General features: G+C 39.0%; 1 protein-coding gene across 2 annotated transcripts in view; it reads left to right on the forward strand.

The window, feature by feature from the left end:
• The window catches only part of DDAH1 (dimethylarginine dimethylaminohydrolase 1), a 147,132-nt gene that overhangs the window by 93,768 nt on the left and 26,847 nt on the right, over positions 1 to 26,517 (forward strand). For both annotated transcript variants that reach the window (XM_065909919.1, XM_065909928.1), the window contains exons 2-4: positions 12,280 to 12,379; positions 19,892 to 19,965; positions 20,764 to 20,883. In XM_065909919.1, the coding sequence (XP_065765991.1) occupies positions 12,280 to 12,379; positions 19,892 to 19,965; positions 20,764 to 20,883 (294 nt within the window). The remainder of the gene's footprint in view (positions 1 to 12,279; positions 12,380 to 19,891; positions 19,966 to 20,763; positions 20,884 to 26,517) is intronic.

Raw genomic sequence — 26,517 nt, forward strand, 5'->3', positions numbered from 1 at the left:
TCTCATACTTTCAGTCTGTTTGCCTTTATAAATGGCAACATGCAACTTCTCTGAATTCATAGAAAATTATGGGCACTTCAAGCTTGATGTCTGGTGCTTATTTTGGATGGTGTGCACAGCAAATTTTTATGCTTCTCAACTTTCGGGAAAATTAGTTTAAAATTTTAGAAACTTGTCAGTTCTCTAGTTTTTAACATACTAAATCTTGCAGGCCCTTTGGTAGCTGACACTTATTTCCCTTTGGTATTTGGTGATAAATCATATTTTTATTTGTTCTCTGCAGACAAAGTGTCAGTGGCTCTTAGAAACTCAATACACGTACTGTGTCATTATCGTCAACAGGGAAATGGACCACTTGAATGAGTGCATTATATCAAGAGAGTGACAAGACCCGCAAGAGCTCCTGCTTTGCTTTTCATTTAAAAACTACATGTTGTGTCCAGCCTTCTTCCCCAAAAATGTCTTGCTGTGATATCTTAATGCATGGGCCTTTGAAAATCTAGAACTTAGCTGTTATGTCTTCATGTTCTCTCCAGATAATGACAGGGATCTTGCCCAGTTTTCTTCAGAGCTATTTTTGTTTGTCCTGTGTACTCTGACCCCACTGGGTTTCTTTCTGTATTTCTGTCTAACCTTCCTATTCACATTCCTCCAGACCTAAGTCCTGGTTCAGAGATGAGAGTGCTGACCATTAACTTCCAACTCTGACATATGGAGCTATAACAATTATGCTTTTTCTACAGATTAAGGCAATGTAATACTTCCTGGGGTACTTTTCACTTTACAACTTATTTATAATCTTCTGTTTTCTATAAGCAGAGTGGTCCTCATGTGATAAGCGACATTTGATCAACATGCTTATCGGCCAAGATAGTGGGTACCATCAGTTACAATAGCATCTATATATTGTGTCATTTGTTGAATGGCAAGTCATGGCGTAGTCTTCGAGAAAGAAAACTCTTCCATTAGTAGTTGTTTCTACATCAGAATTTAATGAGTTTTGTAGTTTTGTCTTGTTATGGACTCTTTAGCTACTGCTTATCAATTTTGTTATATAAGCAAATGAGTTTCTTTTAGCTGCAGCTAAGAGAAAACTCAAATCAAATTAAGGAAATGAAGAATCTAATGTGTCAGAACTCCAGGAGTTTCAGGTCCATTCATCAGCTCACAATGTCATCAAGGATCCAGGCTCTTTCTGTCGCTCTGTCCTGTCACGCTAGGTGATATCATGTTGTCAGACCAGTCCAGTTCCAAGTACCGTACAGGACAGTGTACCATACAGAAAGAAGTGGGATTATGTTTCTCTGTGTCTCCAGAAATTCAACAGACTTCTCCGCCATGGCTGAAAGTAGGTCATTTGCACCAGTCCCTGCTAAGAGGGATGGAACTGCCATGACTGAGACTAGGAGATACCTGAAGGGATGTGGCATAATTAACTGAGATAATCTATGTAAAACCATTTACCACAATCCCTGGGACTTAGAAAGAGCTTAATAAATTTTACTTAATGATGAAAGTTAGGTCTGTGGCATTTAACTTGTAAGAGTGCCAGAGTTATGAGTAGTTAAGAGATAGATTTCTCAGACCTGATGATACTTATTCTGTGTTTTGGAGAGAGATGACAAGGATCACTTGCATGTAGTGAGCACCTGGAAAGCCCATCTACAGTGCTGGCTTGTGGGACCAAAGCTCAGATTTTTAGAAAGAACATATAGACCCTATTCATAGGAAGAGACGTGGGTAAGTTGTTAGAACAGGACTCCAGGGAAAAGAATCAAAAAGCAGTACCTAGGTATATAGTCTTAAATGGGACAAAGCATAAAGAAAGAGTTAATATTACATCCCAGAGCATTTACCTGGAGCTTGTTAAATCCTCCTTTTTCAGGTCACGATTGATCCTGGGGACTGGGTAGGAATGAGCCCAAAGTTGATGAAATCTCCTATACTTTATATGGATATGAGCGAGCACGCAGAAGTTAGCATCAAAGCAAGGCCTGACATCTGTCTTTATACAGGAAAGGCATTATTCTATGTAGTATAATTATTCTCCCTGTTGGCAGGTAAAAAACAGTACTTTGGGTTACTAAAAATAATAATAATAAAATATAAGTATCAAAAGTTAGCATTAAGACACACACACCTTATTTTCTAGGAACAGTTTTTCCCCACTGCAGCAGAAGCCTTCCATTCACCTCTGAGGTTCCTATCCTAGGATCTTTCAATCCACTTTTAGTTCAGTCTTATCTTTCCCCGGTATCCATATACCCAGCTTCTTGCCTTTCTTCTTCTTGGCTGTGCAGCTTATGAGCTCTTAGTTCCCCGACCAGGATGGAACCTTGCCCCTGCAGTGGGAACTTGGACTCCTGAATATTGGACCACCAGGGAAGTCCCCAGACTCTTGCTTCTGATTGAATTTGATTAAATACTAGAATGCTTTACTCATAAAGCATCTGGGGTGTTTTCAGTAAACTCTCTAGGGGGTAAATGGAATTACAGTTAGAGTCACATTTATGAATGCCAAAAATTGTTTTGAGACTACAACTGTTAGAAATCTCGAGCTGGAAATGATCTCATTCTTAAGCTCTGCCCTCTCATCTTACAAATATGGAAACCAAGATGTTAAATATCCTGGTTATTTTTAGAATTTGTCACTGGAAATAAACCAGTAGGTTTAGAAATCTAAGAAATCAACGGGGGGAAAATGCAGTGGATATTTAATAATATTATTACAAAGGTTCAGTAAGAGAGACATGAACTAGGTGGTTATAAAACTTTCACACACATACATCCTATAAATATTATGAGTTCCCAGAATAATCGCAGGACTAATGACATTTATTTGACTGATAAGTTTTGAAGATTTTAATGTATTAAGTAATTTTCAGTTCTACTGACCATTTTCCTAACACAGTAAGCCTTTCCTTAATTTTTCATAGACGAAGTTGAGCTGTTTATAATCTAAGGATCATCCAGAAACCTTTCTGTTTCTAAAGAAGAATTCCAGATGACCGTCCAGCAGGAACAGATTGCTGTTATGATTTTGATTTCTTAGCTTAAATGTCACTTCCTCAGAGTGACCTTTCTTGACCTACTGAATCAAGTACCCCCCTTATTTCTCAAAGCACACAATTGTTTCCTCCAATATCCCTTATCATAATGTGTAACTCTTTAACATGTATTACCCTAAGGGCACTCGATAGCAGGGATCATGTCCTGTTTTTGATGGCCACTGACCACTGTCTCTTATTGTGCCTAGGTCACAACACACACTCAATATTTACTGAACAAAGGAAACAAAATAAAATTGGAATGGCCCAAGGCACAGTTTTGCTTTGTATTGCTATTTACATATTTACTTTTACCATTTTAATTTTTATGAGCATGTATTAGATTTGCAATGGAATTGCAACTTGTTTTCTTCATTTAAAAATTTAATTGTGTAAGATTTCAGTAAATAATAGATTAAGGAGAGTTTCCCTGGTGGCACAGTGGTAAAGAATTTACCTGCCAATGCAGGAGACACGGGTTCAATCCCTGATCCGGGAAGATCCCACATGTCGCAGAGAAATTAAGTCCATGCGCTCCAACTGCTGAGCGGGAGCACCAACTACTGAGCCCACAAACCGCAACTACTGAAGCCTGTGTTCAAGCCCCACAACAAGAGAAGCCACCACAATGAGAAGCCTGCAGACCACAACCAGAGAGTAGCACCCACTCACCGCTGCTAGAGAAAACCCCACACGGAAGTGAAGACCCAGCGCAACCAAAACTAAATAAATAAATAAATCTTTTTAAAAAATAATGGATTAAGGAAACTAATGGGTCTGGAATCCTAAATTTATTTAAATCATTATTTTCTTGGGAATTTCTTACGAACATTGCAAGAATACTGGAGTGGATTGCCATTTCCTTCTCCAGGGGATCTTCCCGACCCAGGAATTGAACCCAGGTCTCCTGCATTGCCGGCAGATTCTTTACTGACTGAGATATGAGGGAAGCCCTTTTAAGAACTAGTACACCGTATTCTGAACAACTTGGAAATGAACATTTAGTTCAACATTTTGCTTCAGATCAAAGCCTTTTTAAATACATTTATTAAAAATTTGGGATTCTCACTGTAGTTTTCTATTGCTATCATAAACATAGCATTAAAAGAACACCCATTTATTATCCCACAGTGTTTATAAGTTGGAGGTCTGGGCACAGTGTGCCTGGTTGTCAGCTGGACTGTATTCTCACCTGGAGCTTAGGTCTTCTCATAGGCTAATTCAGAATTCTGTTGTTGACAGAATTCAGTTCCTCAGACTGCAGGACTAAGGTCCCTGACTTTTTGCTGGTTAGCAACTGGGAGTTGCTCTCAGTTGCTAGAGGCCACCTGTAGGCCCCCTCCATAGGCAGTTCCCAACATGGCTGTTTGCTTTCTTTCAGAACAGTAAGAGAAAGTATTTCTGACTTCCTCCATCTCTGACCTTTAAACCCTCTTTTAAGGGTTCACCTGATTAGATCTGGCCCATCCAAAATAATCTCTGTTTTGAGTAACTCAAGTCAACTGATTAAGGACCTTGACTACATCTGCAAAATATCTTTACCTGCACTGTGAAATGTAACTTAATCACAGGAGTGATAACTCATCATATTTGCAAGTCCTTTCGAAACTCAAAGGGAGAGGTTTACACATGGCATACACATCAGGAGGTGGCTGTCTTGGGTACCGTCTTGGAATTCTTTATGGGAAGCCTACCATACTTCCCAGTGTGGCAGAAACCCTTCTCAGAAGCTCTCCAGATTGATTGAATTGGTTTGCAGTGTATTCACATGTCCATATGCTATTGTAATCTCACTGTAATTAAAAGATATTGCTGACTATTTAAAGATTTTTCTGCAAGTAATTTCTCATAATCTAATCTAGAAATTGGAAGGATGAAGTAATGACTCCTCAAATTCATTAGCCTTAGTTGATATACACTTAGGAAAGCAAAATTTAGGATCTTTATAAATCAAAACCAAAGTTCACATTGCTAGAAAGTTGTACCTCTGTCCCTGCCCTCCTCCAGAATATCTTCGTCCACATTTTTTTTTTAAACAAATAGATTTAAGTGAATATATGTTCTGCCTGCAATGCAGGAGACCTAGGTTTGATCCCTGGGTTAGGAAGATCCCCTAGAGGAGGGAATGGCAACACACTCCAGTATTCTTGCCTGAAGAATTCCCATGAACAGAGAAGCCTGGCAGGCTACAGTCCATGGGGTCACAACGAGTTGGACATTACTGAGTAAATAAGCATACACAGCACAATATGTTTTTATGAATATTGTAGATTCTCACAGTCACTTCTAACATTAGTTTTCATTTAAATGCACAGTGGTTAGCTAAATTGTCTTTTTGTTAGTGACAAATCATATAGGAAAGAACACAAACTTCAGAGTAAAGCTCTCTAAGGTCAGATTTCAGCTCCACTGCTCTAAGACCCTGGGCAAGTCACAACTTTGCCTTGGCTTTCTCATCTGTAAAACAGAAACACTGTTACTACTTGTTTCACTGGATTAGAAAGGTTCAGTTCAGTTCAGTTCAGTTCAGTCACTCAGTCTTGTCCGACTCTTTGCGACCCCATGAATCGCAGCATGCCAGGCCTCCCTGTCCCTCATCAACTCCCAGAGTTTATTCAAACTCATGTCCATGGAGTCAGTGATGTCATCCAGCCATCTCATCCTCTGTCGCCCCCTTCTCCTCCTGCCCCCAATCCCTCCCAGCATCAGGGTCTTTTCCAATGAGTCAACTCTGTAAATTCAATACGAGTTCTTAGTAGAGTGTGTGGCACATGGGAAGACTATATGAATGTTTGCTATTATTATTGCTAACTAAATTCTTCCTAAGATCTTTGCCCTAAAATTTGAATGTAGAAGAGAATCTCAATATGTTTTTATTTAGAAATTTTTAAGTTTGAATCATTTAGTATATTAAACTCCTTTTTGATCTTTTTTTTTTTTTTGGTGGTGGTGGTTTTGGTTAACTTTAGTAATTTCATTAGTACATGTGGAAAAGTTAAGGGATAAACCACTGAATAAACCTAAGGCATCCCAAAGTTGAAGGGTGGCAATTAAAATGCTGGCTTTCCTTGCATCCTTGGTGAACATTCCTGCCGTGGTTTATAATCCTGTTCATGTTGTTTATTACATCACACCTTAGCATCCTAGGGCCCTAACATACAGAAATGTCATCCATCTCTGATGTGAAGAGATCATGGAATCCAGAGTAGACTTAAATGTACAGAGTTGGAAAAGAGAAGACATGAGCTCCAGTTCCAATGTGAGCTGCATTCTATGATAAGACCTCAGTAGAATCATGATCACGCAGTGCAGTGCAGATGACCATGAATATGGGCATGGGCTCAGGAAGCTTGACTCAAGTCAGTCAGCCTCCCTTAGCCTCGGTTTACTCGTATGTTAAATGGGTATATCATTGTATAACCTTCCTACCTTTTGGAGTTATTCTGAGCATCACAACAAATATTCCATCTTACTGTCATTATACATTCATAACGTACATCTTCCCCACTGGAGAGCTAACTTCCTAGGGACAGGAACTATAGTTTTGTGAGGATTTTTAATCTTTGCAAGCTGTTTTTTTTTTTTTTTTTCAGTTGACATCGCTAAGTGTTTACTGAACTTGAAATGTTGATCAAATGAGAAAATACATGTGAAAGCATGATACGGACGTTAAGTATTGTTACAAAATCACCCAAATATGCTAGTTCAGGTGGCCACAGTGGCTGAAGATGTGCTGATTAACAAAGAACATGAGGGTGGCATAAGCAAATGAAGGTTTTTGTGTGACCAGGGACAACACAGTACAGCTTTGATGCAAGTTCCAAGCCAGCTGTGTCATGACGAGCCGAAGGCATCACATCTGCTTCTTGAGTGACTTCCTCAGCAGTCACACTTAACATTGAACAGCAAAACAAAGTCAGTGACAAGTTGAGAAAATGAAACCATTTCACTACTAACAAAACTATGTTGCTGCTATTCAGTCTTCAGAGCTAGACCAGGATGGCAGGATGATTTTAAAGTTCCCATAATATGATGAGTTCAAAGGGATTCAGAACATTTAAATGGATGGGCACTGAAAACCTAGTAGTAATGGTGTTGACAGCACTGCTCCCACCACAGGGCAGAACTATAGGTGACTGAGACCTGTCAGCTGCAGACAGGCCAATGCCAAGGGCCTCATTTGTAGTCAGAACATCTGGCAGCCCATTGAGCAGAAGCAGCTAAAGGAAAGTGGCTTGGCAAACAGAGGTGCAGTTCTTAATTGAGCGCAGCACAGAATGGTTCATTGGGCCTCATGAGCACAGTCACAGCCTCCGAAGGGAAGGTAGGAAACATTCACAGTGAACTTTGTTGAGAATATGCATCAAAGACAACTTGGGATAAGGCTAACTATCCAAAACATTGACCTCTAAATAAAGAGTATTGCAACTAATTACGGTGTGTTGCAAACTATTCTAGAATACAACTTGCCAAAATGTGTAAAGTTTTTTTTTTGTTTTGGTATTTTGTGTTTGGGTGAATTTCGCAAGAAGAAAAGGAGAGAGGATCAGAATGTTTTATTTCATACTGAAAATTGTATGGTTTATTTTTATTTTTTTGAAAGAGAGCCAGAATCCAAAGTACTAAGTTAATTTAGGGCAAAATAATAACAATACCAACCACTGGTTTTGCGCACAATGTGTCAGGTGCTGAACTTGGCACTTTCTATATATTAATTTGTTACTCACGTAATCACCACTAGAGAGAACACATGATCCCACTAGCCAATTAGAAGACTTGGGCTCAGAGTCGTTAACTCAGCCCAAGTCGTATTGCTAATAAGTGAAAGAGTGCCGTGCTTTGTCATCAGTCGTGGCCGACTCTTTTCAACCCTTTGGGTTGTAGCCCACAAGGCTCCTCTGTCCATGGGATGTTCCAGGTGAGAATACTGGAATGGGTTGCCATTTCTCCTCCAGGAGATACTCCTGACCCAGGAATTGAACCCACATCTCCTGTGTCTCCTGCACTACAGGGGGATTCTTTACCCACGGAGCCATCGGGTTAGCTCAGTATATGATTCAGCCTGTATTCAAATCCTCACTTCTTGCCATCACTGTGAGAACCCAAAAAGAATGCAATGAGAAGGCAGGATGATGATGTGAACATGACAGGACAAATGAGGGAACAGAAATGAGAGCCATAAAAGAAAGTCAGAAGAGAGTAGAGCAGAAAAGGTAAGAAAAGGAGACCAGGCATTAGGAAGGAGCAGCAATTCTTTAGACGAGCCCTTTTGAGTGTAATGGCTTCAATAACTGTAATCATTCTGTACCATCGTGGCTGACAGTCTTTTGAGTGCTGTGGAATATCTTACAGGACAAGCCCACTTCCCACCTCGTGTACTTCCAGAGGGCTATTTCAAAGCAGAGATTATATAAGAAATCTACCACGTAGCCTGGCAACTTCCAGAAGCTGGAATGAAATCAAACTGGATTGATTTAAATTTAAATGTGTCCTCCATGTTTGTGCCCTGACTTTACATTGGCTTTGCAGAAAAGACTAATTTTAATTCACTAGAAAGCAGATGGGATCTGTCATAGGGTGGTAAAACACAAGAAACTCATCCAAATGTAAGAGAAAGCAACAGCTTTTCTCTTGGAGGTCAGTTTCCTAGTACACGTGTTTATCACTGGGTCCACACAGGCTGGTTTTCATCAAAAGAGCGAAAGTCATATCTAGTATTATTGAGCAATTATCACATGCTGTTTTGCATGTATTTAATGTTGAGGAAAAGCCTAGGAAGTTGCCACTATTATGACTAGCCACCCATTTTAAAGATGAAAAAACTGAGGCTCAAAAGTTAAACAACTTAAACTCACCTGGCTAGTAAGTCGCAGAACTGCGATTTTAACCCTATGCCCTGGATCATAACCCAGGAGTGAGGAGTGATTGTGAGTGTGTAACCCAAGAACTCTACATTTGTTAACATTTATACTGCAGAAAAGAAAGGGCGTGAGGGAAGAAGAAAGGAAAGAGAATTACCTCAAATAGTGCGTGTTCAGTCGTGTCTGACTCTTTGTGACCCCATGGGCTGTAGCACACCAGGCTCCTCCGTCCATGGGATTTCCCAGGCAAGAATACTGGAGTGGGTTGCCATTTCCTCTTCCAGGGGATCTTCCCCACCCAGGGATCAAATCCGTGTCTCATGTGTCTTCTGCACTGGTAGGCAGCTTGCTTACCACTGAGCTGCCTGGGAAGCCCCACCTCAAATAGTACCTGCTCTTGAAAGACATGTGGTTTGTATGATCGGAAGCAGCAAGTGTGGCCTGAACCCCTGGTGGCCAGGAAAGAAGTCTGTCGCAAAGGGTGGGAGGAGAAAAGATGGGGCAAAAAGAAATGAGAATATATACAAAAAAAAAAAAAAAGATGGGGGAGTTGGGGGTGACTCAAGAGGGAGTTGATATATGTATAGTTATGGCTGGTTTGTGTTGTATGGCAGAAACCAACACAACATTGTATGTAGAATGCATGTAGAATGAAAAGGGAAGAAGTTCTTATAAATTTTTTAGGGTCAAGTATGAAAATAAGCTAGTTAAGTTTAAATTAAGGTTGTTTCTCTAATTTGCCATTTGTATTCCTAATTTCATGGGCTAAAGTGACCCATTCAACTCAACCTTTGGAACTAATACTGTTTGTTCTGACAGTTTCTCTCCATCCTGAGTAATGCTATTTTCCACTCTGCAAGTTTACTGTCTCAGTGAAAGGCGGTGTTGCTTGGTCTTTTTTTTTCCTCTTGAAATTTAATTATGTCAACATTAAACACAGTCATGAAACCATAGACTGGGCAGTTTCTTGAAGGCTCATGGTTTGGACCTTTTCCACAAAAAATCCCACTTCTATAATTATATTTTGTGTTCTAACTACCTGAATAACTGGCTTGCTATGGGCCATGTGTCAGGGCAACTCTGGGTTTTGTTTGCAGTCAAATGTGTCTGCTTCATGGAACCCCTGTGCCAAGAGTGTGCGGTCCTGAATGGAGTTGAGCCTCTGGTTTTCTTCTCTAGAAATTTCACTGGGGTTAGCATTGCCCATCCGATGCTGTATTGTCCTGCAATTCTCAAACTGTTTACTTAATGTTTAAAACTTTGCTTAACTTGTCCACACCCTTAACTCTGAAAGTAATAGTATCAGCTGTGTTTATGGTATGGACCTATCCTAATGACTTTGTGTATGTAGATATGACTGAATTTTTTTTTAAGTCCTTACACAAAAGTTTTTTTGTGTTGGTGCAGCTGTTTAACTTTTAAGAAACCACATGCATTTTATCCTCTAAAAACTTTAATTTGAAAGATATAGGACTTAAAAGTGCAGTATTCCTGAAACTGGTATCTATTAGCCTCCCTACTTCTGTCTCTTTAAACTCTTCATTAAGAATTGAATAAAAGAAATGAATATTCAGTTCATTAAGAATTGAATAAAGTTCCTGAATTGAAATATTACATGTAAACTTTTCAGATCAAAAATGCTTGTTATTGCTGAATTCCTAGTAGTCTTTGAAAGGTCAACTTATAAGGGAAGCAGTGGCATTCATAATAGAGACCAAAGGTAACAGTAGCTCAGTTCTCATGATTTCTTCAAACTCAGTGAATTTTCCATGGACACAGAGGCAGATGCTGGAAGAAAACAGTTGTGTGTTTTCCTGGGTTCATTGTAGCCCAACAAGTCATGGTAAATATTAGTTTGCTTCTTTCTTATGCTGTAGCCAACGATTCCACTTCCTGTTACATAGGAAAGCCTGATGTTAAAAGAAATCACTAGATGTATTTATTACATAAAGACCATTTCATCCATGGAAATAATTTTTTATTGTTCTGAGTCACTCTATAGTTTGTGGAATTTTTACATGAGTTCCAGGACAAAGATGAGTGATATATTTATTTTATTTTGTATTTTCTTTAATTTTTTTGACTGCATGAATGTCAGGCTTCCTGTCAAAGTATGTCCATGTTTTTATTACTTTAGAAGTTACTCTGCTGTATTTATGTTAAACTCTTCATTGACGATTCACAATGTGTACTGGGCATGCTGTATTTTGGGAGAACTTTTGCTTTTCCCAGTGTCAAGTGGTCTCTTGTTTTCCCCTTAGTCCCTATTCATGTCTTCTCAATGTATGTCTTTACCATGTTAAAAGTTATACAGACCAGAAATATTTAAATTGTTTTGTTGAACTGTTGGAAGGACTTAAACTGTGAGCTCCAAAGGGCATTTGTTATGCCTTATATTTTACTCTTGTATTAAAGTAAGCCTTACTGTAAGTGCTCCCTAGTCCAGCCCGGAATATCTCTGTGCTTTTAGACTGATCCCTGAAGTCATAGAAACTCTCTGAAATTCATTTTCTGATATTCTTTGGTTTGATTACAATTATTGTATTTATTAACCACCTATAGAGACCTAGGTTAAAATTTAAATAACAGTTCAGATTTACAGAGAAGCCTTAGATGTTCTGATATTTTAGCAAATATTTGAATAGAAAACAGTAACAGTCCAGTGGGCTGAGATTTCAAGTTATTGGTTATTGTCATTGATATTCCTTCCACATATTACTCTGTGTGTACAATTCTTCCTGACTGACTTAAGATTTAAAATTAAATCTTGTATTTTTCTGGCAAGTGTAGCTGGGTTAAGTATTCTGTCTCCCACATTTTTCAACTCCTGTACCCTAAGTAGTCACACTTACAACAATGTCCTCTAAGCGATCAATTCCAATAGACAAAAAAGAGAGAGATCCTAATATTGACTTGATTTTAGACTAGAAGGGGACAAAATAGACAGTTTCTAACAGATAATTTCTTCTCTTGCAAATGATCGTGGCTGGTTCAATATATACTACACGTACATACTCAAGAGCTTCCGTGGTGGCTCAGATGGTAAAGTGTCTGGCTGCAGTGTGGGAGACCCGGGTTTGATCCCTGGGTCAGGAAGATCCCCAGAGAAGAAAATGGCACCCCACTCCAGTACTCTTGCCTGGAAAATTCCATGGATGGAGGAGCCTGGTAGGCTACAGTCCATGGGGTCGCAAAGAGTTGGACGCAACTGAGCAACTTCACTTTCACTTTATATATTCACGAGAGTATGCTTGTGTATATGTCTTTGTGTGCGTGTGGGAGCATAATTCAGTGATCTGAAGTTTTGGAAGACTGGTTTTCTTGTTAGAAAATGGTAAGAATATTAATCTGAATCATTTTATTTTCAACAGGTTGACATGATGAAAGAAGCACTAGAAAAACTTCAGCTCAACATAGTAGAGATGAAAGATGAAAATGCAACTTTAGATGGTGGAGATGTCTTATTCACAGGTAGAGTTGTATTTACTTTTTCCTATTTAAAAATATTTCTAATACCTTTGCTCTATCCCCTTGCTTAATTATATGTCTTTATTAATTACCAAAGTAAAAGTAATTTGGAAAATACAGAGAAGCACAAAAGAAAGAAAACAAAAAATGACCTTTCATTCAAAGATAATCATTTCAATATCTAGGTTATTGAATACTTTTTTATTGAATATTAAAGTAACTTTAGTACTTTTGTATGCACATAGTTGCTTATTTTACATGTTATCAGTGTATATATATCATTTTATAGGTTGTGTCTACCATGTTCTTCCATAACTTTAGCTTAAGAGTTGCATAGTTTTGCATTGTGTGACAGTATATCCAGTCTGTATTTGAAAGATTCTTACTTCAAGATCTGTCATTTAAAAATAATTTTCTTGCCAGATGACAAGATACATTTAAATAATTTTCAGTGTAAATTGGCTTGACTTAATGCCAGATGAATAATAGCAGAACTCAACAAAATATAAATAGCTGATATTATTATTGATCTCACTGGAATCAGCTTTTATAATGGGTATAATATAGCTACTACAGAAATGGTAATTTTAGCATTTAACTTTTCCAGTTCTTTATGATCATATTATTATTGTTTTTGTAAAAGTCATGTGCTAAAATCTGAGTCCCCAGAGTCATGCTAGCTATATTGATCAACAAGACATCAATAATAATTTTTAATTGATAATGAGAGTTTGTTTTCCCTACTTGTCAAAGAATAAATATCTGTTTCACAGATGTAGCGCTAACAGCAGAGGCTGGTCCCCAGAGACCTGGGGATGTGGTCCCATGTGGCCCCCTGGAAGGCTGGAGATTCTTGGAAGTCTAAAATTTTAGCTGATGTGAATTTTATATCAAGTCCCATGTGTATAGAAAAAACTAGTCATTTTCATTTTAATATAACAATAATGTTTCCTATAACTTACATTTTGATGTAGTTAATGTTCCTGGAGGAGGAGGAGTAAGCAGGTTCCCTGCTTGGGGTCACATACCTGCGGTGGGGCCCCTGTCGCTGAGCCTCAGGGGGTGCATCTTTCTCACAGGTTTGTGAAGAGCCCCCCCCAGGAGTTGTGGCCCGCACGACCTGTGCTACCCCGTCAGAGGCAGTGGCCCTGTCTCCGGGGCTTGTTGGGCATACTCATTGAGCCCTAAGAACACAGAGCAAGGGGTCAGAGAGGCCCTCGCTGCATTCTCAGCTCCAGTTGTATCCAAGCCGACTCAGGCATTCTTTGAATCTGCCTAGTAAGTTCCACTTAGAATATTCTTTGTGTCTCCCATTGATGGCACTTTCCATTCTTTTTAGCAGCACAGAACAACAGCCTATTTCTCTTAGAAAACAGGCTTTTGTGATAAGCTAGATGTGTAAATCACACCTCGTTACAATAAAACTCTTTTTCACCAGAACATAGCCATAGAATAAATAACTTGTAAGCAGGTACAGATACTATTTGAAGAATGATTTAAAACAAGCTGTGTTCACAGCCATTTAGTTACCTCAACAGCTGAGCTGAACAGATTCCCTAAAATCTTCTCATTGTTACAACAAGGCTTAGGAACCTCTTCCACTTGTCAAAGCATCTCAAGCCTGTTGTTTTTCCCCATAGCTTCTAATTAAGTCCTGAGCAAGAGGCTTGCCTTGGACACTATCTGTAAGCTTTGTTTTGATAATATTCAGTGCTTAATATCTTAAAAGTTACATTATTGAAAACAGATAGTGTTGTAATATTAAGATCTTTATCTGCTTGTCCTCTCATTCATACCTAATGTGTGGTCCTACCTTCTATTCCTACTTCTCAACTTTTTTGCTTCCTTAAAATTGTAGTAAAATATATTTAACTTAAAATGTGCTATTCTGACCATTTTCAGTCTATAATTCAAGTGGCATTAATTACATTCACAACATTGTAGAACCATCACCACTCAGTTTTTAGATTGTGCAGAGTTGATTAAGAGACAAAATCTGGAGCACTTCCCATGTGCTCTGTGTCCCCTTCCTTCTGTGACTCAGAGCTTCGTTAATAATTGATCAGGAAATGGACAGAAGGAAAGCAACTTCCAACTCTAGTTCCACTGGGAAATCTGTCAGTCAGGCAAGCAGCTACTGGTAGAAAGTGTTTCAATCCTTTTTCTCTTAGACAACATCAACTTACCTCTACTTTCATTTAATTATTTTTGTGAAATATGGGGCATATGAAGAAAACTTATAAAATGTTTGTGTACAGTTTAAGGACCAATAATATAATGAACACCTGATTACCTAGCACCTGGCTTATGAAACAGAACATTGCGAGGACCATAGAAGCCCCAGCCCAAACTTCCTCTCCTCCCAGCCTGAGGTGTACCCTGTCCTTAATTTTGTGTTAATCACTGCCTTGTCTTTTTTAAATTTTGCTTCAATATGTGCACTCCTAAATTATATGTTGTTTAGTTTTGCTTTTCTTATGACTTTGTATAATTAAGGTGATATTATATGAACTCTTATGTGGTTTTTCTGCCTTTGATCTAACTTGATCCACATAGCTGGAGTTCATTCATTTTCACAGCTGCGTGGAATTTCATAGTAAAAATGCACCATGATGTATTTATTCATTTTACTGCTGATATATATTTGAGTACTTTTCAGTTTTTCTCTACTCTCTTCAATGCTGCTATGTACAGTCTTGTTGTATCTCCTGAGTACATATATAAGTTTCTTTAAAGTAAAGAGCTAGAAATAGAATTTCAGATGATAAACTCTCATCCTACTTCAATGATTATATGATTTTCTTCTTTTATCTATTTATGTGGTTAATTATATCAACTGATTTCCTGATATCAATGATCAAAGCTTACATCTCTGGGATGAAATCAAACTTAATCAAGATATATCCTCTTTTTATTACAGTGTTGTATTTAGCTTTTTTAGGGCTCCCCTATTAGCTCAGTTAATAAAGAATCCACCTGCAATGCAGGAGACCCCCAGTTCAGTTCCTGGGTTGGGAAGATGCCCTGGAGAAGGGATAGGCTACCCATTCCAGTATTCTTGCCTGGAGAATTCCATAGACTGTATAGTCCGTGGGGTCACAAAGAGTCACATGACTGAGCAACTTTCATTTCACTTCACTGTATTTAGTTTGCTGATCATTGTTTAATATTTGTTTCTGTGGCCTACAACTTTTCTTACTTGTTACCCTTGTCTGGCTTTGGTTGAAATTATGTTAACCTCATATAAAATGTATTAGAGAATATTCTCCTGTGTTTCTATCCTCTAAAATCAGTAAAACTTTAATTGTGCATTACTTGAACTTTGGTAGAATTTACCTATTCAAGCCCTGTGGGCCTTGTGATTTCTTTGTGGGAAGATTTTCAACTGATTTTGTTTTTGTAATAATTATGTGACTACTGAGATTTTTTTCTGAGCCAATTTTTGTGAGTTCTGTTTTCTGAGATTTTATTTATTTCATCTAAGTTTTTTAAATGTTGGGTATAAAGTTATTCCTATTTTCTTAATATCTGTTTTAAGTTCTACAACAATTACAGCTATGTCTCCTTTCATTCATAATGTTTATTTGGGCCTTCATTTTCTTGCCAGAGATCTGTCAATTTCATTAACCTTTTCGAAGAACTAACTTTTGGCTTTTTGAACCCTCTCTTCCTTTTCTTTTCTTGTTTCTACCTTTATTTCCTTCTTTCAAATTTCTTTGTTTTTATTGTTATTTTTTCCTTTCATTGTAAAGTGAAATCTTGTCTCTTTATTTTGAAACTTTCCTCTTCTTAATGTAAACATTTAGGTACTACCTTCTAAGTAGTGCTTTAGCTGAATCCTTTGTGTTTTGATATGAATATTTTTATTATTAACTCAAAATGTTTTCCCATTTCCATTATGATTTATTCTTTGGCTTTTTAGTGGATAATGACTTTTTTAAAAAAAACATATTGATCATTATTATAAGTTGCTGGGATAACAATTCATTACTGTGATAACTAACAAATATAAAGCATTTAGCCTATCTTTTCTTTGTGAACTCTGCTTCAAATAGACCAAATACTTGTTTGAGAAAAGTTTTTTCAAATTCCACCCAGTAAATGTAGATCCTTAATAAAACAAAGGACCTGTGCAATGATCATCAAAGCATGTAAAACTTTTATATGAGGGACTTTCCCGGTGGTCCAGTGATGAGGACTCCAAGCTCCCAATGCAGAGGGTATGGATTTGATCCCTGGTCAGAAAACTAAGTTCCCACAAGCGTCAAGACAGGGGGAAGAAAACAGATAAAGGAATGAAACAACAACACCTTTACGTGACAGCTTGGTGGGAGCTTCATGGTGGAGGAATCGGGCTGATACTACGTGAACACTCTTACGACTCTAGTATCACTGAAAATGTGACAGTCAGGATATGATGTGCTTCGGGACGTGATACAACAAATGTGTACCCCACCTCTGATGCTTTTGAATTGTAGTGTTGGAGAAGACTCTTGAGAGTCCCTTGAACTGCAAGGAGATCAAACCAGTCCATCCTAAAGGAAAGCACATCCTTTAGCACAATCCTAGAGCACATCATATCCTGACTGTCCCATTTTCAATGATACTAGAGTTGTAAGAGTGTTCACGTAGTATCAGCCCGATTCCTCCACCATAAAGCTCCCCATCAAGTTTTCACATAAAGGTGTTGTTGTTGTTGTTGTTTCTTTCCTTCATCTGTTTTTTCCCCCTGCCTTGACGCTTGTGGGAACTTAGTTTTCCGACCAGGGATCAGTCCTGAATAATCATTAGAGGGACTGATGCTGAAACTGTAGCTCTAATACTTAGGCCACCTGATGCAAAGAACTGTCTCATTGGAAAAGACCCTGATGCAGGGAAAGATTGAGGGCAGGAGGGGACGACAGAGGATGAGATGGTTGGATGGCACCACCGACTCGATAGACATGAATTTGAGCAAGCTCTGGGAGTTAGTGATGGACAGGGAAGCCTGGTGTGCTGCAGTCCATGGGCTCACAAAGAGTCGGACACAGCTGAGCAACTGAACGGATAGCCCACCACTGAAGTAGTCCTATCAAAAAAAAAAAAAAAAAATTGAGCAAGAATCTAATGAAGTATCTACATAGACTATCAATTTGCCAACAATACAAAGATAAAGGAACAGTTTAATGTTAGTATGCGAGGAGGGGCTTCCCTGGTGGTTCAGACAGTAAAGAATCCACCTGCCATGTAGGAGACGCAAAGAGGTTGGTTCAGTCCCTGGGTTGGGAAGATCCCCTGGAGGAGGGCATGGCAACCCACTCCAGTGTTCTTGCCTGGAGAATCCCATAGACAGAGGAGCCTGGTGGGCTATAGTCCATGGGATCCAAAGAGAGGGACAAGGCTGAAGCAACTTCGCACATGCGCATACACATACACACAAGGAAACAATCAATCAAATCCAAAATGTAGGAAAGTCAGTAGGATAAATGACCTGATTTCTTCTATGAAAGAATAAGGTGAGGAAGAAAAGAAAAAGAGGGTGAGTGGTTATAGAAGAAGATGACATGAAACATATAACAACCCAAATACTCTTTACTATTTTGATTCCAGAACTTCAGTTGTTTTTATCAGAAAGGCCATTTAAGGGGTGTAGCCTGCCATACTACTAGAAACAGAAGTCTGGCTTTCTTTTTAAAGGCATAAGCAGTTTGCTTTTCTTTGTACTTTTAAATGGAAAAAGTGTGTAAAGTGTTTGTATTTGCATATAGTGTGTTTAAATTTGTGTAATGAAGTGATTTTTTAAAAAATTTAAGTTGCTTCACTTCTTCTTTTAAGTAACTTTTGTTTGTTTGTTTGTTTTGGCTGTGTCATGCAGCATTAGGATCTTAGTTCCCCAACCAACAATCAAACCCATGCTCCCTGCACTGGGAGCATGGAGTCTTAACCACTGAATTGCCAGGAAAGTCCCTAAGTGTTTTGGTTTTTTTTTAAATTGTGTGTAAATCTAATTTATAAATCTACATTTATCATAAGAGAATTAAGGAAATTTGTCTTCTTTATTTCAACTGACTTTTTAAATAAAGCGATTAATACTTTTTGTCAAGTAAAGGGCCTTTCCCTTACTTAAGTATTGATTTGTATGTAGTGAGTTTTCTTAAGGGACAGCACAATCAGGCCATTACCCAAAACACTGTCAGTTTGCCACCAAGATTCTTGTCTGCCAACAGCATAAGCCATTGGAATTTATCGTAACATCATTTGACCTATGTCTTTTACCCCTGTTATAAGGACACCATGAAGATTAAAGTTGTAACAGGTGTGAAGTCTATCAAGCAATTCTTTCTACATGGCTACAAGTGTACATGACTACACTGTTTATATTTGTTCTCAGGCAAAATATATACTGATTTCTCTTGGAATATATTTTCCATATTTCATGTAGAATTCTTTTCCAAAGAATTAAGGAAGAATAAGAACCCCTACATTTATGTATTGCCTAACTCTTTCCACTATCATTGGTTTTTTGCCTATAACTGCTGCTGCTGCTGCTGCTAAGTCGCTTCAGTCGTGTCTGACTCGTAGCGACCCCGTGGACTGCAGCCCACCAGACTCCTCTGTCCATGGGATTTTCCAGGCAAGAGCACTGGAGTGGGGTGCCATTGCCTTCTCCGTTGCCTATAACTAGAAGAGCATTTTTACTTAATGCTTTGCTTTCTGAGAAAAAAAAAAATTGTAGAATTTCAGAAAAGCCAAATAACTAGAAAGTTTCTTTCTCTGAAACTTCAGTGCTTTGTAGATAGATGTATTTGTGGGTTAATTTGAAATAAATAGGTGTGTTGCTTTAAAGATAGCTCTTAGAGCTGAAGACCAGTCAGCACTAAACTCATTTTACTGAGATGGTTTCGTCAACCCCTTACATCAACAATATGTTTTAAAAAAAAAAAAAAAAAGGTATCTGACTCATCAAGATTGTATAGTATTGTTCTTTTTGGGGAAAAAAAAGGAAGTTCTGCTAACTTATTGCTATTACTTAATTTCTGATTACAGGTTATTAATATGTTTAATTATGTTATTTTCTAAATAAAAATCATATTATCTTATTGTGGTAAAACATACATAGCATAAAATTTACTGTTTAACTATTTTTAAATGTACAGTTCAGGGGTATTAACTGCATTCATGTTTTGCAACCATCACCATCACTCATCTCCAGCACTGTTTTGCCTTCCCAAAATGAAACATCATACCCATTAAACACTTGCTCGCTAGCTCCTGCTCAGTCCCCTCCCCGACATCAGCCCATGACAACCACCATGCTATTGATACTTTCTGCCCCTATCAATTTGAAAGTTTATTTCTAATGGTAATAGTTTGAAATCACTTATGTAAAGAGAGCAGGAGTCACAGTACAAGTGGAGCTGACCTCTACGGTAGCAAAGAACTGTGTGATGCTTTAAAGTCTTTATTTATAGATAGAAAAATATCATGCCATCACTGATGCTACCCACTCACTGTGTTCCATGACATTTATTATAGGCAGAGAATTTTTTGTGGGCCTTTCCAAAAGGACAAATCAACGAGGTGCGGAAATCTTGGCTGATACTTTTAAGGTAGGTAAAGGATAATTTATGCCTAGCACAGAGTAACTACCTAATAAATAGTCATAGACCCATTGAATCAATATGTCATGAATCATGATATTTTTGTGTCATGGGCTTTGCAAAATAACTCCTAATATTTGTATGTTTGCTAGAAGTTTTAGAAGCTAGGATTTAATAAATAGGCTTCACGGGACTCCCACAGTAGCAACAGATAAAGTTATCATGGACATTCTGCTTTCTCCCAGGGTATGATCAATCATACAACCACTTGGCAGATATTCCTGGCACAATTGATGACTTCAAAAAATATATCTGGAGTCCCAGTTGTCTCTTAAATGAAATGTGGACTTTTTCAGATCGGAATTAAAGATCAACCACACTTGGCTGCCTAGTGTATGCTGGGCCTTGCACATACATCCTCCTAAGGTCCCTTTACTCTATTGATTTTGAGCAGATTGACTCACCAGACTGCTCAGGAAGAGATGTAATCCCCAAGAAGCTGTTCCCCAGGACGATGGGAGGCTCTTGTTTGCATAGGATATTCAGACACATCCTTCTAGAGTAGCCCCCTCTGCAGGTCAGCCAGCGAAGCTGTTAAGGCAGTCACAGGTCAGGTAGGAGGCTCTGCACTTCCTTCTTAGAAGCAGTCTTCATTGGCTGGCAATACCCAAACCTATGGGCCCCAGTTTTCCTTCCAGATGTTCAGGGACCCCAGCAGCCTCCTGGGGAGCTAGAATGTTTTGAGCAGGTTTGAACGGGTTTTAGAGTTATTCTGCCGTGACAAACTACTTTCTCTCATATGCATAGGACTATGCAGTCTCCACGGTCCCCGTGGTGGATGCTTTGCACTTGAAGAGTTTCTGCAGCATGGCTGGGCCAAACCTAATCGCTATTGGATCCAGTGAATCTGCACAGAAGGCCCTCAAGGTAAATGTAAAACTTTGCTCTTTTGAAATGCAATAGGCACTGCCTTCCACATGGTTCTTCTAATACTGTCTACTGGACAGACAGCAACCAAGGGTAGCAGGGCAAGAACAGGCTGGTGCTTGAGCTTTCTCTGATTTACACTGTCCTGACCTCACATTTACTAGGAACAAGGAGCACTTAGTACGTACTGTTACTCTGAGTAAGTAAGTACTTGTTCAGTTGCTAAGTCATGTCTGACTCTTTGCGACCCCATAGGCTGTAGCCCACCAGGCACCTCTGTCCATGGGAATTTCCAGGCAAGAGTACTAGAGTGGGTTGCCATGTCCATCTCCAAGCAGGTACTTAGTAAGTACTTTTCCTGGAAAATACACCTATCAGAAGAATTCTTCACTAATGAACCCTTCTTCCTCACACACCAGGTTTCCTGGAAAGAAATAACTCATCACAGTTATTTCTTCTGAGGAAAAGGAGGGCATTCCATCAGCAGAGCTCTTTATAATGTTTCATCTCTTAACTCAGGTAACTGGCATACACAGAGTCATTACATTATTCTTATCCTTTTGTACTTCTGAACTATTTCATAATAGTCTTTTAGAACGCCATGATTCAGAAGTACCTAAAAATTTTAACTTCTCCATTTGCAGTGGAATACTCAAACTTTAGGAAAGTCATTTTTCTCATTTCACAGATAGGAATCGGAAAGTCCAGAAAGATTACTACTTGCTCTGGGTCACACAGCTAGATGGAGAGTAAACGTCATTGATTGTGAAGATTTTCTATCGTTACAGTGCTTTACAGTTCAAAGGCACCTTCCTTCTCTGGAGATGATCTGGACACTTCATAAGGGCAAAGACCTTGTCCATTTTGGTCACCATTGTGCCCCTTTAAGCTTGGCCCTAGGTAGTCCCTAAATAAGTATCTGGCGCACAATGAATAAATGAATGAGGGAAGTGACTTTATCTCCATTTTGCAGTTAAGAACTAGATCAAGTGGCTCACCCCAGATCTCAAAGCTAATACTAAGAGGTGGGCTGGGACTACTTTTTGCCCCTTCCTCTCAAGTGATTCTGAATGATATGTGACTTATTAAAGGACCAAGACAGGGATTTCCCTGACAATCTAGTGGTTAAGACTCTGTGTTCCCAATGCAGAGGGCACAAGTTTGATTCCTGTTCAGGAAACTAAGATGGGCTTCCCAGGTGACTCAGTGGTAAAAGAATCTGCCTCCCAATGCAGGAGCCACGGGAGACGAGGGTTCAACCCCTGGGTCAAGGAAGATCCCCTTTAGATGGAAATGGCAACCCATTCCAGTATTCTTGCAAGGATAATCCCATGGACAGAGGAGCCTGGCGGACTATATTCCATGGGGTTGTGAAGAACATGGTTGAAGAAATTTAGCACTCACACATGCAGAAAACTAAGATACTTCATGCAGCACAGATCGGCAAAAAAATTAAAGGACCAAGACAGAAATTTCTCTTAGGCAAAGAGAGGATATCTGTGTGCTCCAAGGTACACAGTTTATTTGTTGGCCCTATCTGGTCTTGACTCTTCTACCTCAGGGCTGGGCTTGGTATGGTTTGTCTGGGAAGCAACCTCTGCCTCCCAGTTGCTGACTTTCTGCTTTACATTATCTGCAACTTCTTTCAGTCAGCTCACTTGGTCTTTCTTTCTTCCCTTTCCCAGACTGTGTCTCTGATTATATTTCTAGGACCTTTAACAATTGTTGTTGAATAATCTATTTTGGATTGTGAATTTAGTGGCTTATTCTGTTTCCTTTAGAGAATGTCTTTTGTTCTGTTTCATCTGGAGGCCTGTGTCAACTTTCTGCGTATAAAAAAAGAAATGATGCCTTGAAAGAAAATATTTGATAATGATGTCATTCAGAAGATCTAGGAAGATTATTTCTCTCCTCAGGGACTAACTATGATGTCTTCCCATGTCTTCCCATGGTTGGCCTGCACGTGTCTGAAATTGATTACAAGGGAAGGAGAAGGCTGAAGTTGTCCATGCTGTGCCTTTGTGTAAATTAGCAGAAAGAACCTCCTCCGAGTAGACACACAAGAAAAAGTAGTTTCATCTGCCATTCTGGGTAAACTAGGTCCCTAACTCAAATAAATTGGTCTCTAACTCAGTGGGTCTTTAATGCAAATTGGTCCCTAACTTAGTTTGGAGAAACTAACACGTAATAAACTAACAGATAACACAATATAGTTAACTAGCACTCAGTTATATGAAATAGCCTTAATTGTTTTTCAGAAGAGAAGAAGAAACTCCTTGAGGTCTAGATATTCAGAGAAAACTTTATGAAGAAAATGTGGCTTGATGTGGGTCTTGAAAGGTTTGTCAGAGTGGGATTCAGTGAGAGAGAGTTCCAGGTGGGGACAGGAAATAAGCAAAGACTAAACACAGTATATTCATGAGATATAACCAAACTAGTCCAACTAATAGTTTTCTTGTGGGTTCCAGAGGACACAGCTGGATGGGGCAGATGATGTGTATAGAGGTAGGGACATAAAAGTGAGCAAAAGAATGAGTTTATCTCCATGAAGTAGAAGTCTGGTTATCCATAGGCTCTGAGAAGAAGAGGCTGTATTGCTCCAAAGCTGTTGGATCATCCCTCCTTTTGCAAAAAATTAAATGGAGGGGGAAGGCCCTGTGGTCAAAAAATGGCAACTGATGACCTGGAAAAAGAAAGCCAAGCCTCAAGTTCCATTCTATGCTTTGGCCACTCACTCACATTTCTCCATTAAAATCATTTCTTTTCCATTGTCAAGTCCTCTAAGACCACATCTTTTAAGAGCATCCCGTAGGGTTTTTTAGTCCTCCTTCCTTTAGAGTTCATTTGAGTCAGTGTTAATAATGATGTTCACGCTATACTTGAAAACTTCTGTGTCAGAAACTATAAATAATTCTGACTAGAAAGACATTCTTTGGAGACTGAATTTTCCATCAGAAAATGTGCTTCATAAACCATGGGCCTGTGGAGCTGGCCAGTGGCCACCTGCCATGTTCCTAGCATCAAAAAGGTCCTCTTCCCTGGTAGCCAAAGTAGGAGTACAAAGGAAACTGAAAACTAATGAGATCTCCATGAGGGTCAGAAATAAGTGGGTTGGTGAAATTCAGATTTAGTGAACTGAACTGGTTCTTTGAGAACAGTTTGGGCACCTGTATTAAATCAATGAATCAAATTGATAGTGGATAAGTCCTACTGCTGATTTGAATATATAAATCCTGATATAGACAGGCAGGAAGACAAATGGACAGAGACAAATACGTCATTTACAAGTAATGAAGTTGTGTTTTTTTTTCCACTTCACAAGTGAAAATACTGAGAACAGATGAAATAAGGCATTTTGAATAGGATCTCATGGTTTCAGAATCAGATTTCCTGGACCCAGCTTCTGCTGGCCCCAGTGGCCCAGCCCTCTCCAGAGCCATTCTTTTTATTGGAAAGCCTTTTCTAATTATTTTGCCATGGATTGGTTCTAGCTAAGCTCCCTCTTTCTCCTCTCTCTCCAACTATTCCCCTCTTCCATTTATTGCTGGTTATCAGTATCTGATCTGTATCAGGGGAGATGTGAGTTTGGTCCCAGATGTCTGTTTTTCCTGTGTAAATCTTGATGTCTCAGTCTTGTCTCCATAGAGAAGCCCCTGGCCACTCGGGCATCACTTTGAAGGGCGGAGCATTTAAACAGGAGTGAATTGTGCCTTTCTGTGCTACACACTCAAAACCTGATTGCTTCCCACATCTGTCACTGCTGAGTACTTGCTTCCTTCGGAGTCTTTAAAACTACTTCTTGCATATTCATGCAGAGCTGAGAGCCCAGGGGCTTCCAGTAGTCTTACTGAACTTGAAACACTTTGTAACGGGCTGCAGTCTCTTCTTGGTTAATGAAGTGGGTTCTTATGGAGATAGTCATCATACCTGTCTAGGCTGTGGGAGATTTAATAGTGTATGCATTGTCTATTTAAATGAAATAATCCATCTAAGATGACTTTAACAACTCTCTGCTAGAAAGCCCAGAAAGTATTTAATGCAGGGTATATTTAAAAGACTTTTAATATAGTTTATCTAATATAGGAAAGAAAGAAAGGAGGACCTATCATTACCATATTTTACCATTGATGTGGTCAAAGTACTGGCAATTAGGTTGATTTGACATTACTAAAGATATTAGATACCAGGTCTTACCCTAGAAACCCTATTATCTAAGCAAAATTAGCCTTTAGAGCAACCTGCCCTCGCTGCACTTTTTCTCCTACACTTTTCATCATTCCCTTCGTGCCCCTGGGCAATCACTACCTTCATCCTGCTCCTCCAGCTATAAAAGAAAATAATATAAGAGCAATTAATTTATGTTCAGGCAGTAGATCTGCTAGAACTCTTCCAGGAGGAATGTTTGTCTTCTCAAAGATGATGAGAACTCCAGTTGCTACACAGCTGGACCTTCGAGTCACAAATGCAATTTGAACCACAGAAGCCAACCTCCAGATAACACATATTCTCTTATCTCATTCATTTAAAGTTAAACAAGAGAGAAAACTGGAATGGGTCGCCATTCCCTTCTCCAGGGGATCTTTCCAACCCAGGGAATCAAACCTGGGTCTCCAACATTACAGGCAGATTCTTTACCTTCTGAGCCACCAGGGAAGCCCAGAGATCAAACCACTCTATGCTCTTAGCAGTCAGGATAGTAGTTAATTCAAGAGGGAGGGAGTCATGGTGTGCAGGGCCATCTTGTATGTTATACTTTAATTTTTAAAGATTAGTAAAAAATACATATATTGTTGGACGTGGGCTGTGACTAACTTATAGAAATAATTCTTTAGTAGCTGAGTGTAAGTCTCAAATCCTTGCTTTACCTTCCATGTGATATCTTTTAATAAGGAAAAAAAGGCAAACTTTATATACCCCTTGACCAATATCTCGCCATTTACCCTCTCCTGCCAGTCTTTGTAAACCTTAAATATATATATATGTGTATATATATATATTCCTTTATATGTCAGTAAAGCTGGGGAGGGAAAAAAACATAATAAAGAGTAGATTTGCACTACATCTCATCTGTTCTTTTTCTATATCCATGCCAAAATCGACTTGCTTTCCAGGAACCTGGATTAATTACATGCTGTCTGTCACAGGAGGACAGATCGTAATTCTCACCATCAGGAGGGGCTCTCAGTAATACTTTTTAACCCAATCTTCTTGGTAGCATTTACTTCCAGCCAACTGGGAGTAAGAGAAAGCAAGGAAGGAAAGACAAAGAGAGGGAGTAAAGAAGAGAGGGAAAGGAGGTGGGGAAGAGTGACACTTAGCTAAAACAATCAGATGAGGAAGCTGCTGCCCTCCCCAAATGCAGAGCTCCAGGGACTTGTGGTACTGACATGTTGAGGGGTGTGCCATAAGCTGGCCAGGAGCCTAGAGGCATCTTTCTAACTGAACCCCACACAGGAGACCAGGTATTTTTCTCCTTTAGACATCTGCAGTTTTGTTTAGTGACCTTTCTTTTATTACTAATTTTATTCTTTTGTATCACAATGAATTACTGTTTAAGATTTTTAATAGAAATACTAAAAGGATATGGTAAGAAAAGAATTATGAGATCACCACTCCATTTTTTGTGCCTTTGTC

Source organism: Muntiacus reevesi, chromosome 1 (assembly GCF_963930625.1).
Source record: "Muntiacus reevesi chromosome 1, mMunRee1.1, whole genome shotgun sequence".
Classification (NCBI taxonomy): domain Eukaryota; kingdom Metazoa; phylum Chordata; class Mammalia; order Artiodactyla; family Cervidae; genus Muntiacus; species Muntiacus reevesi.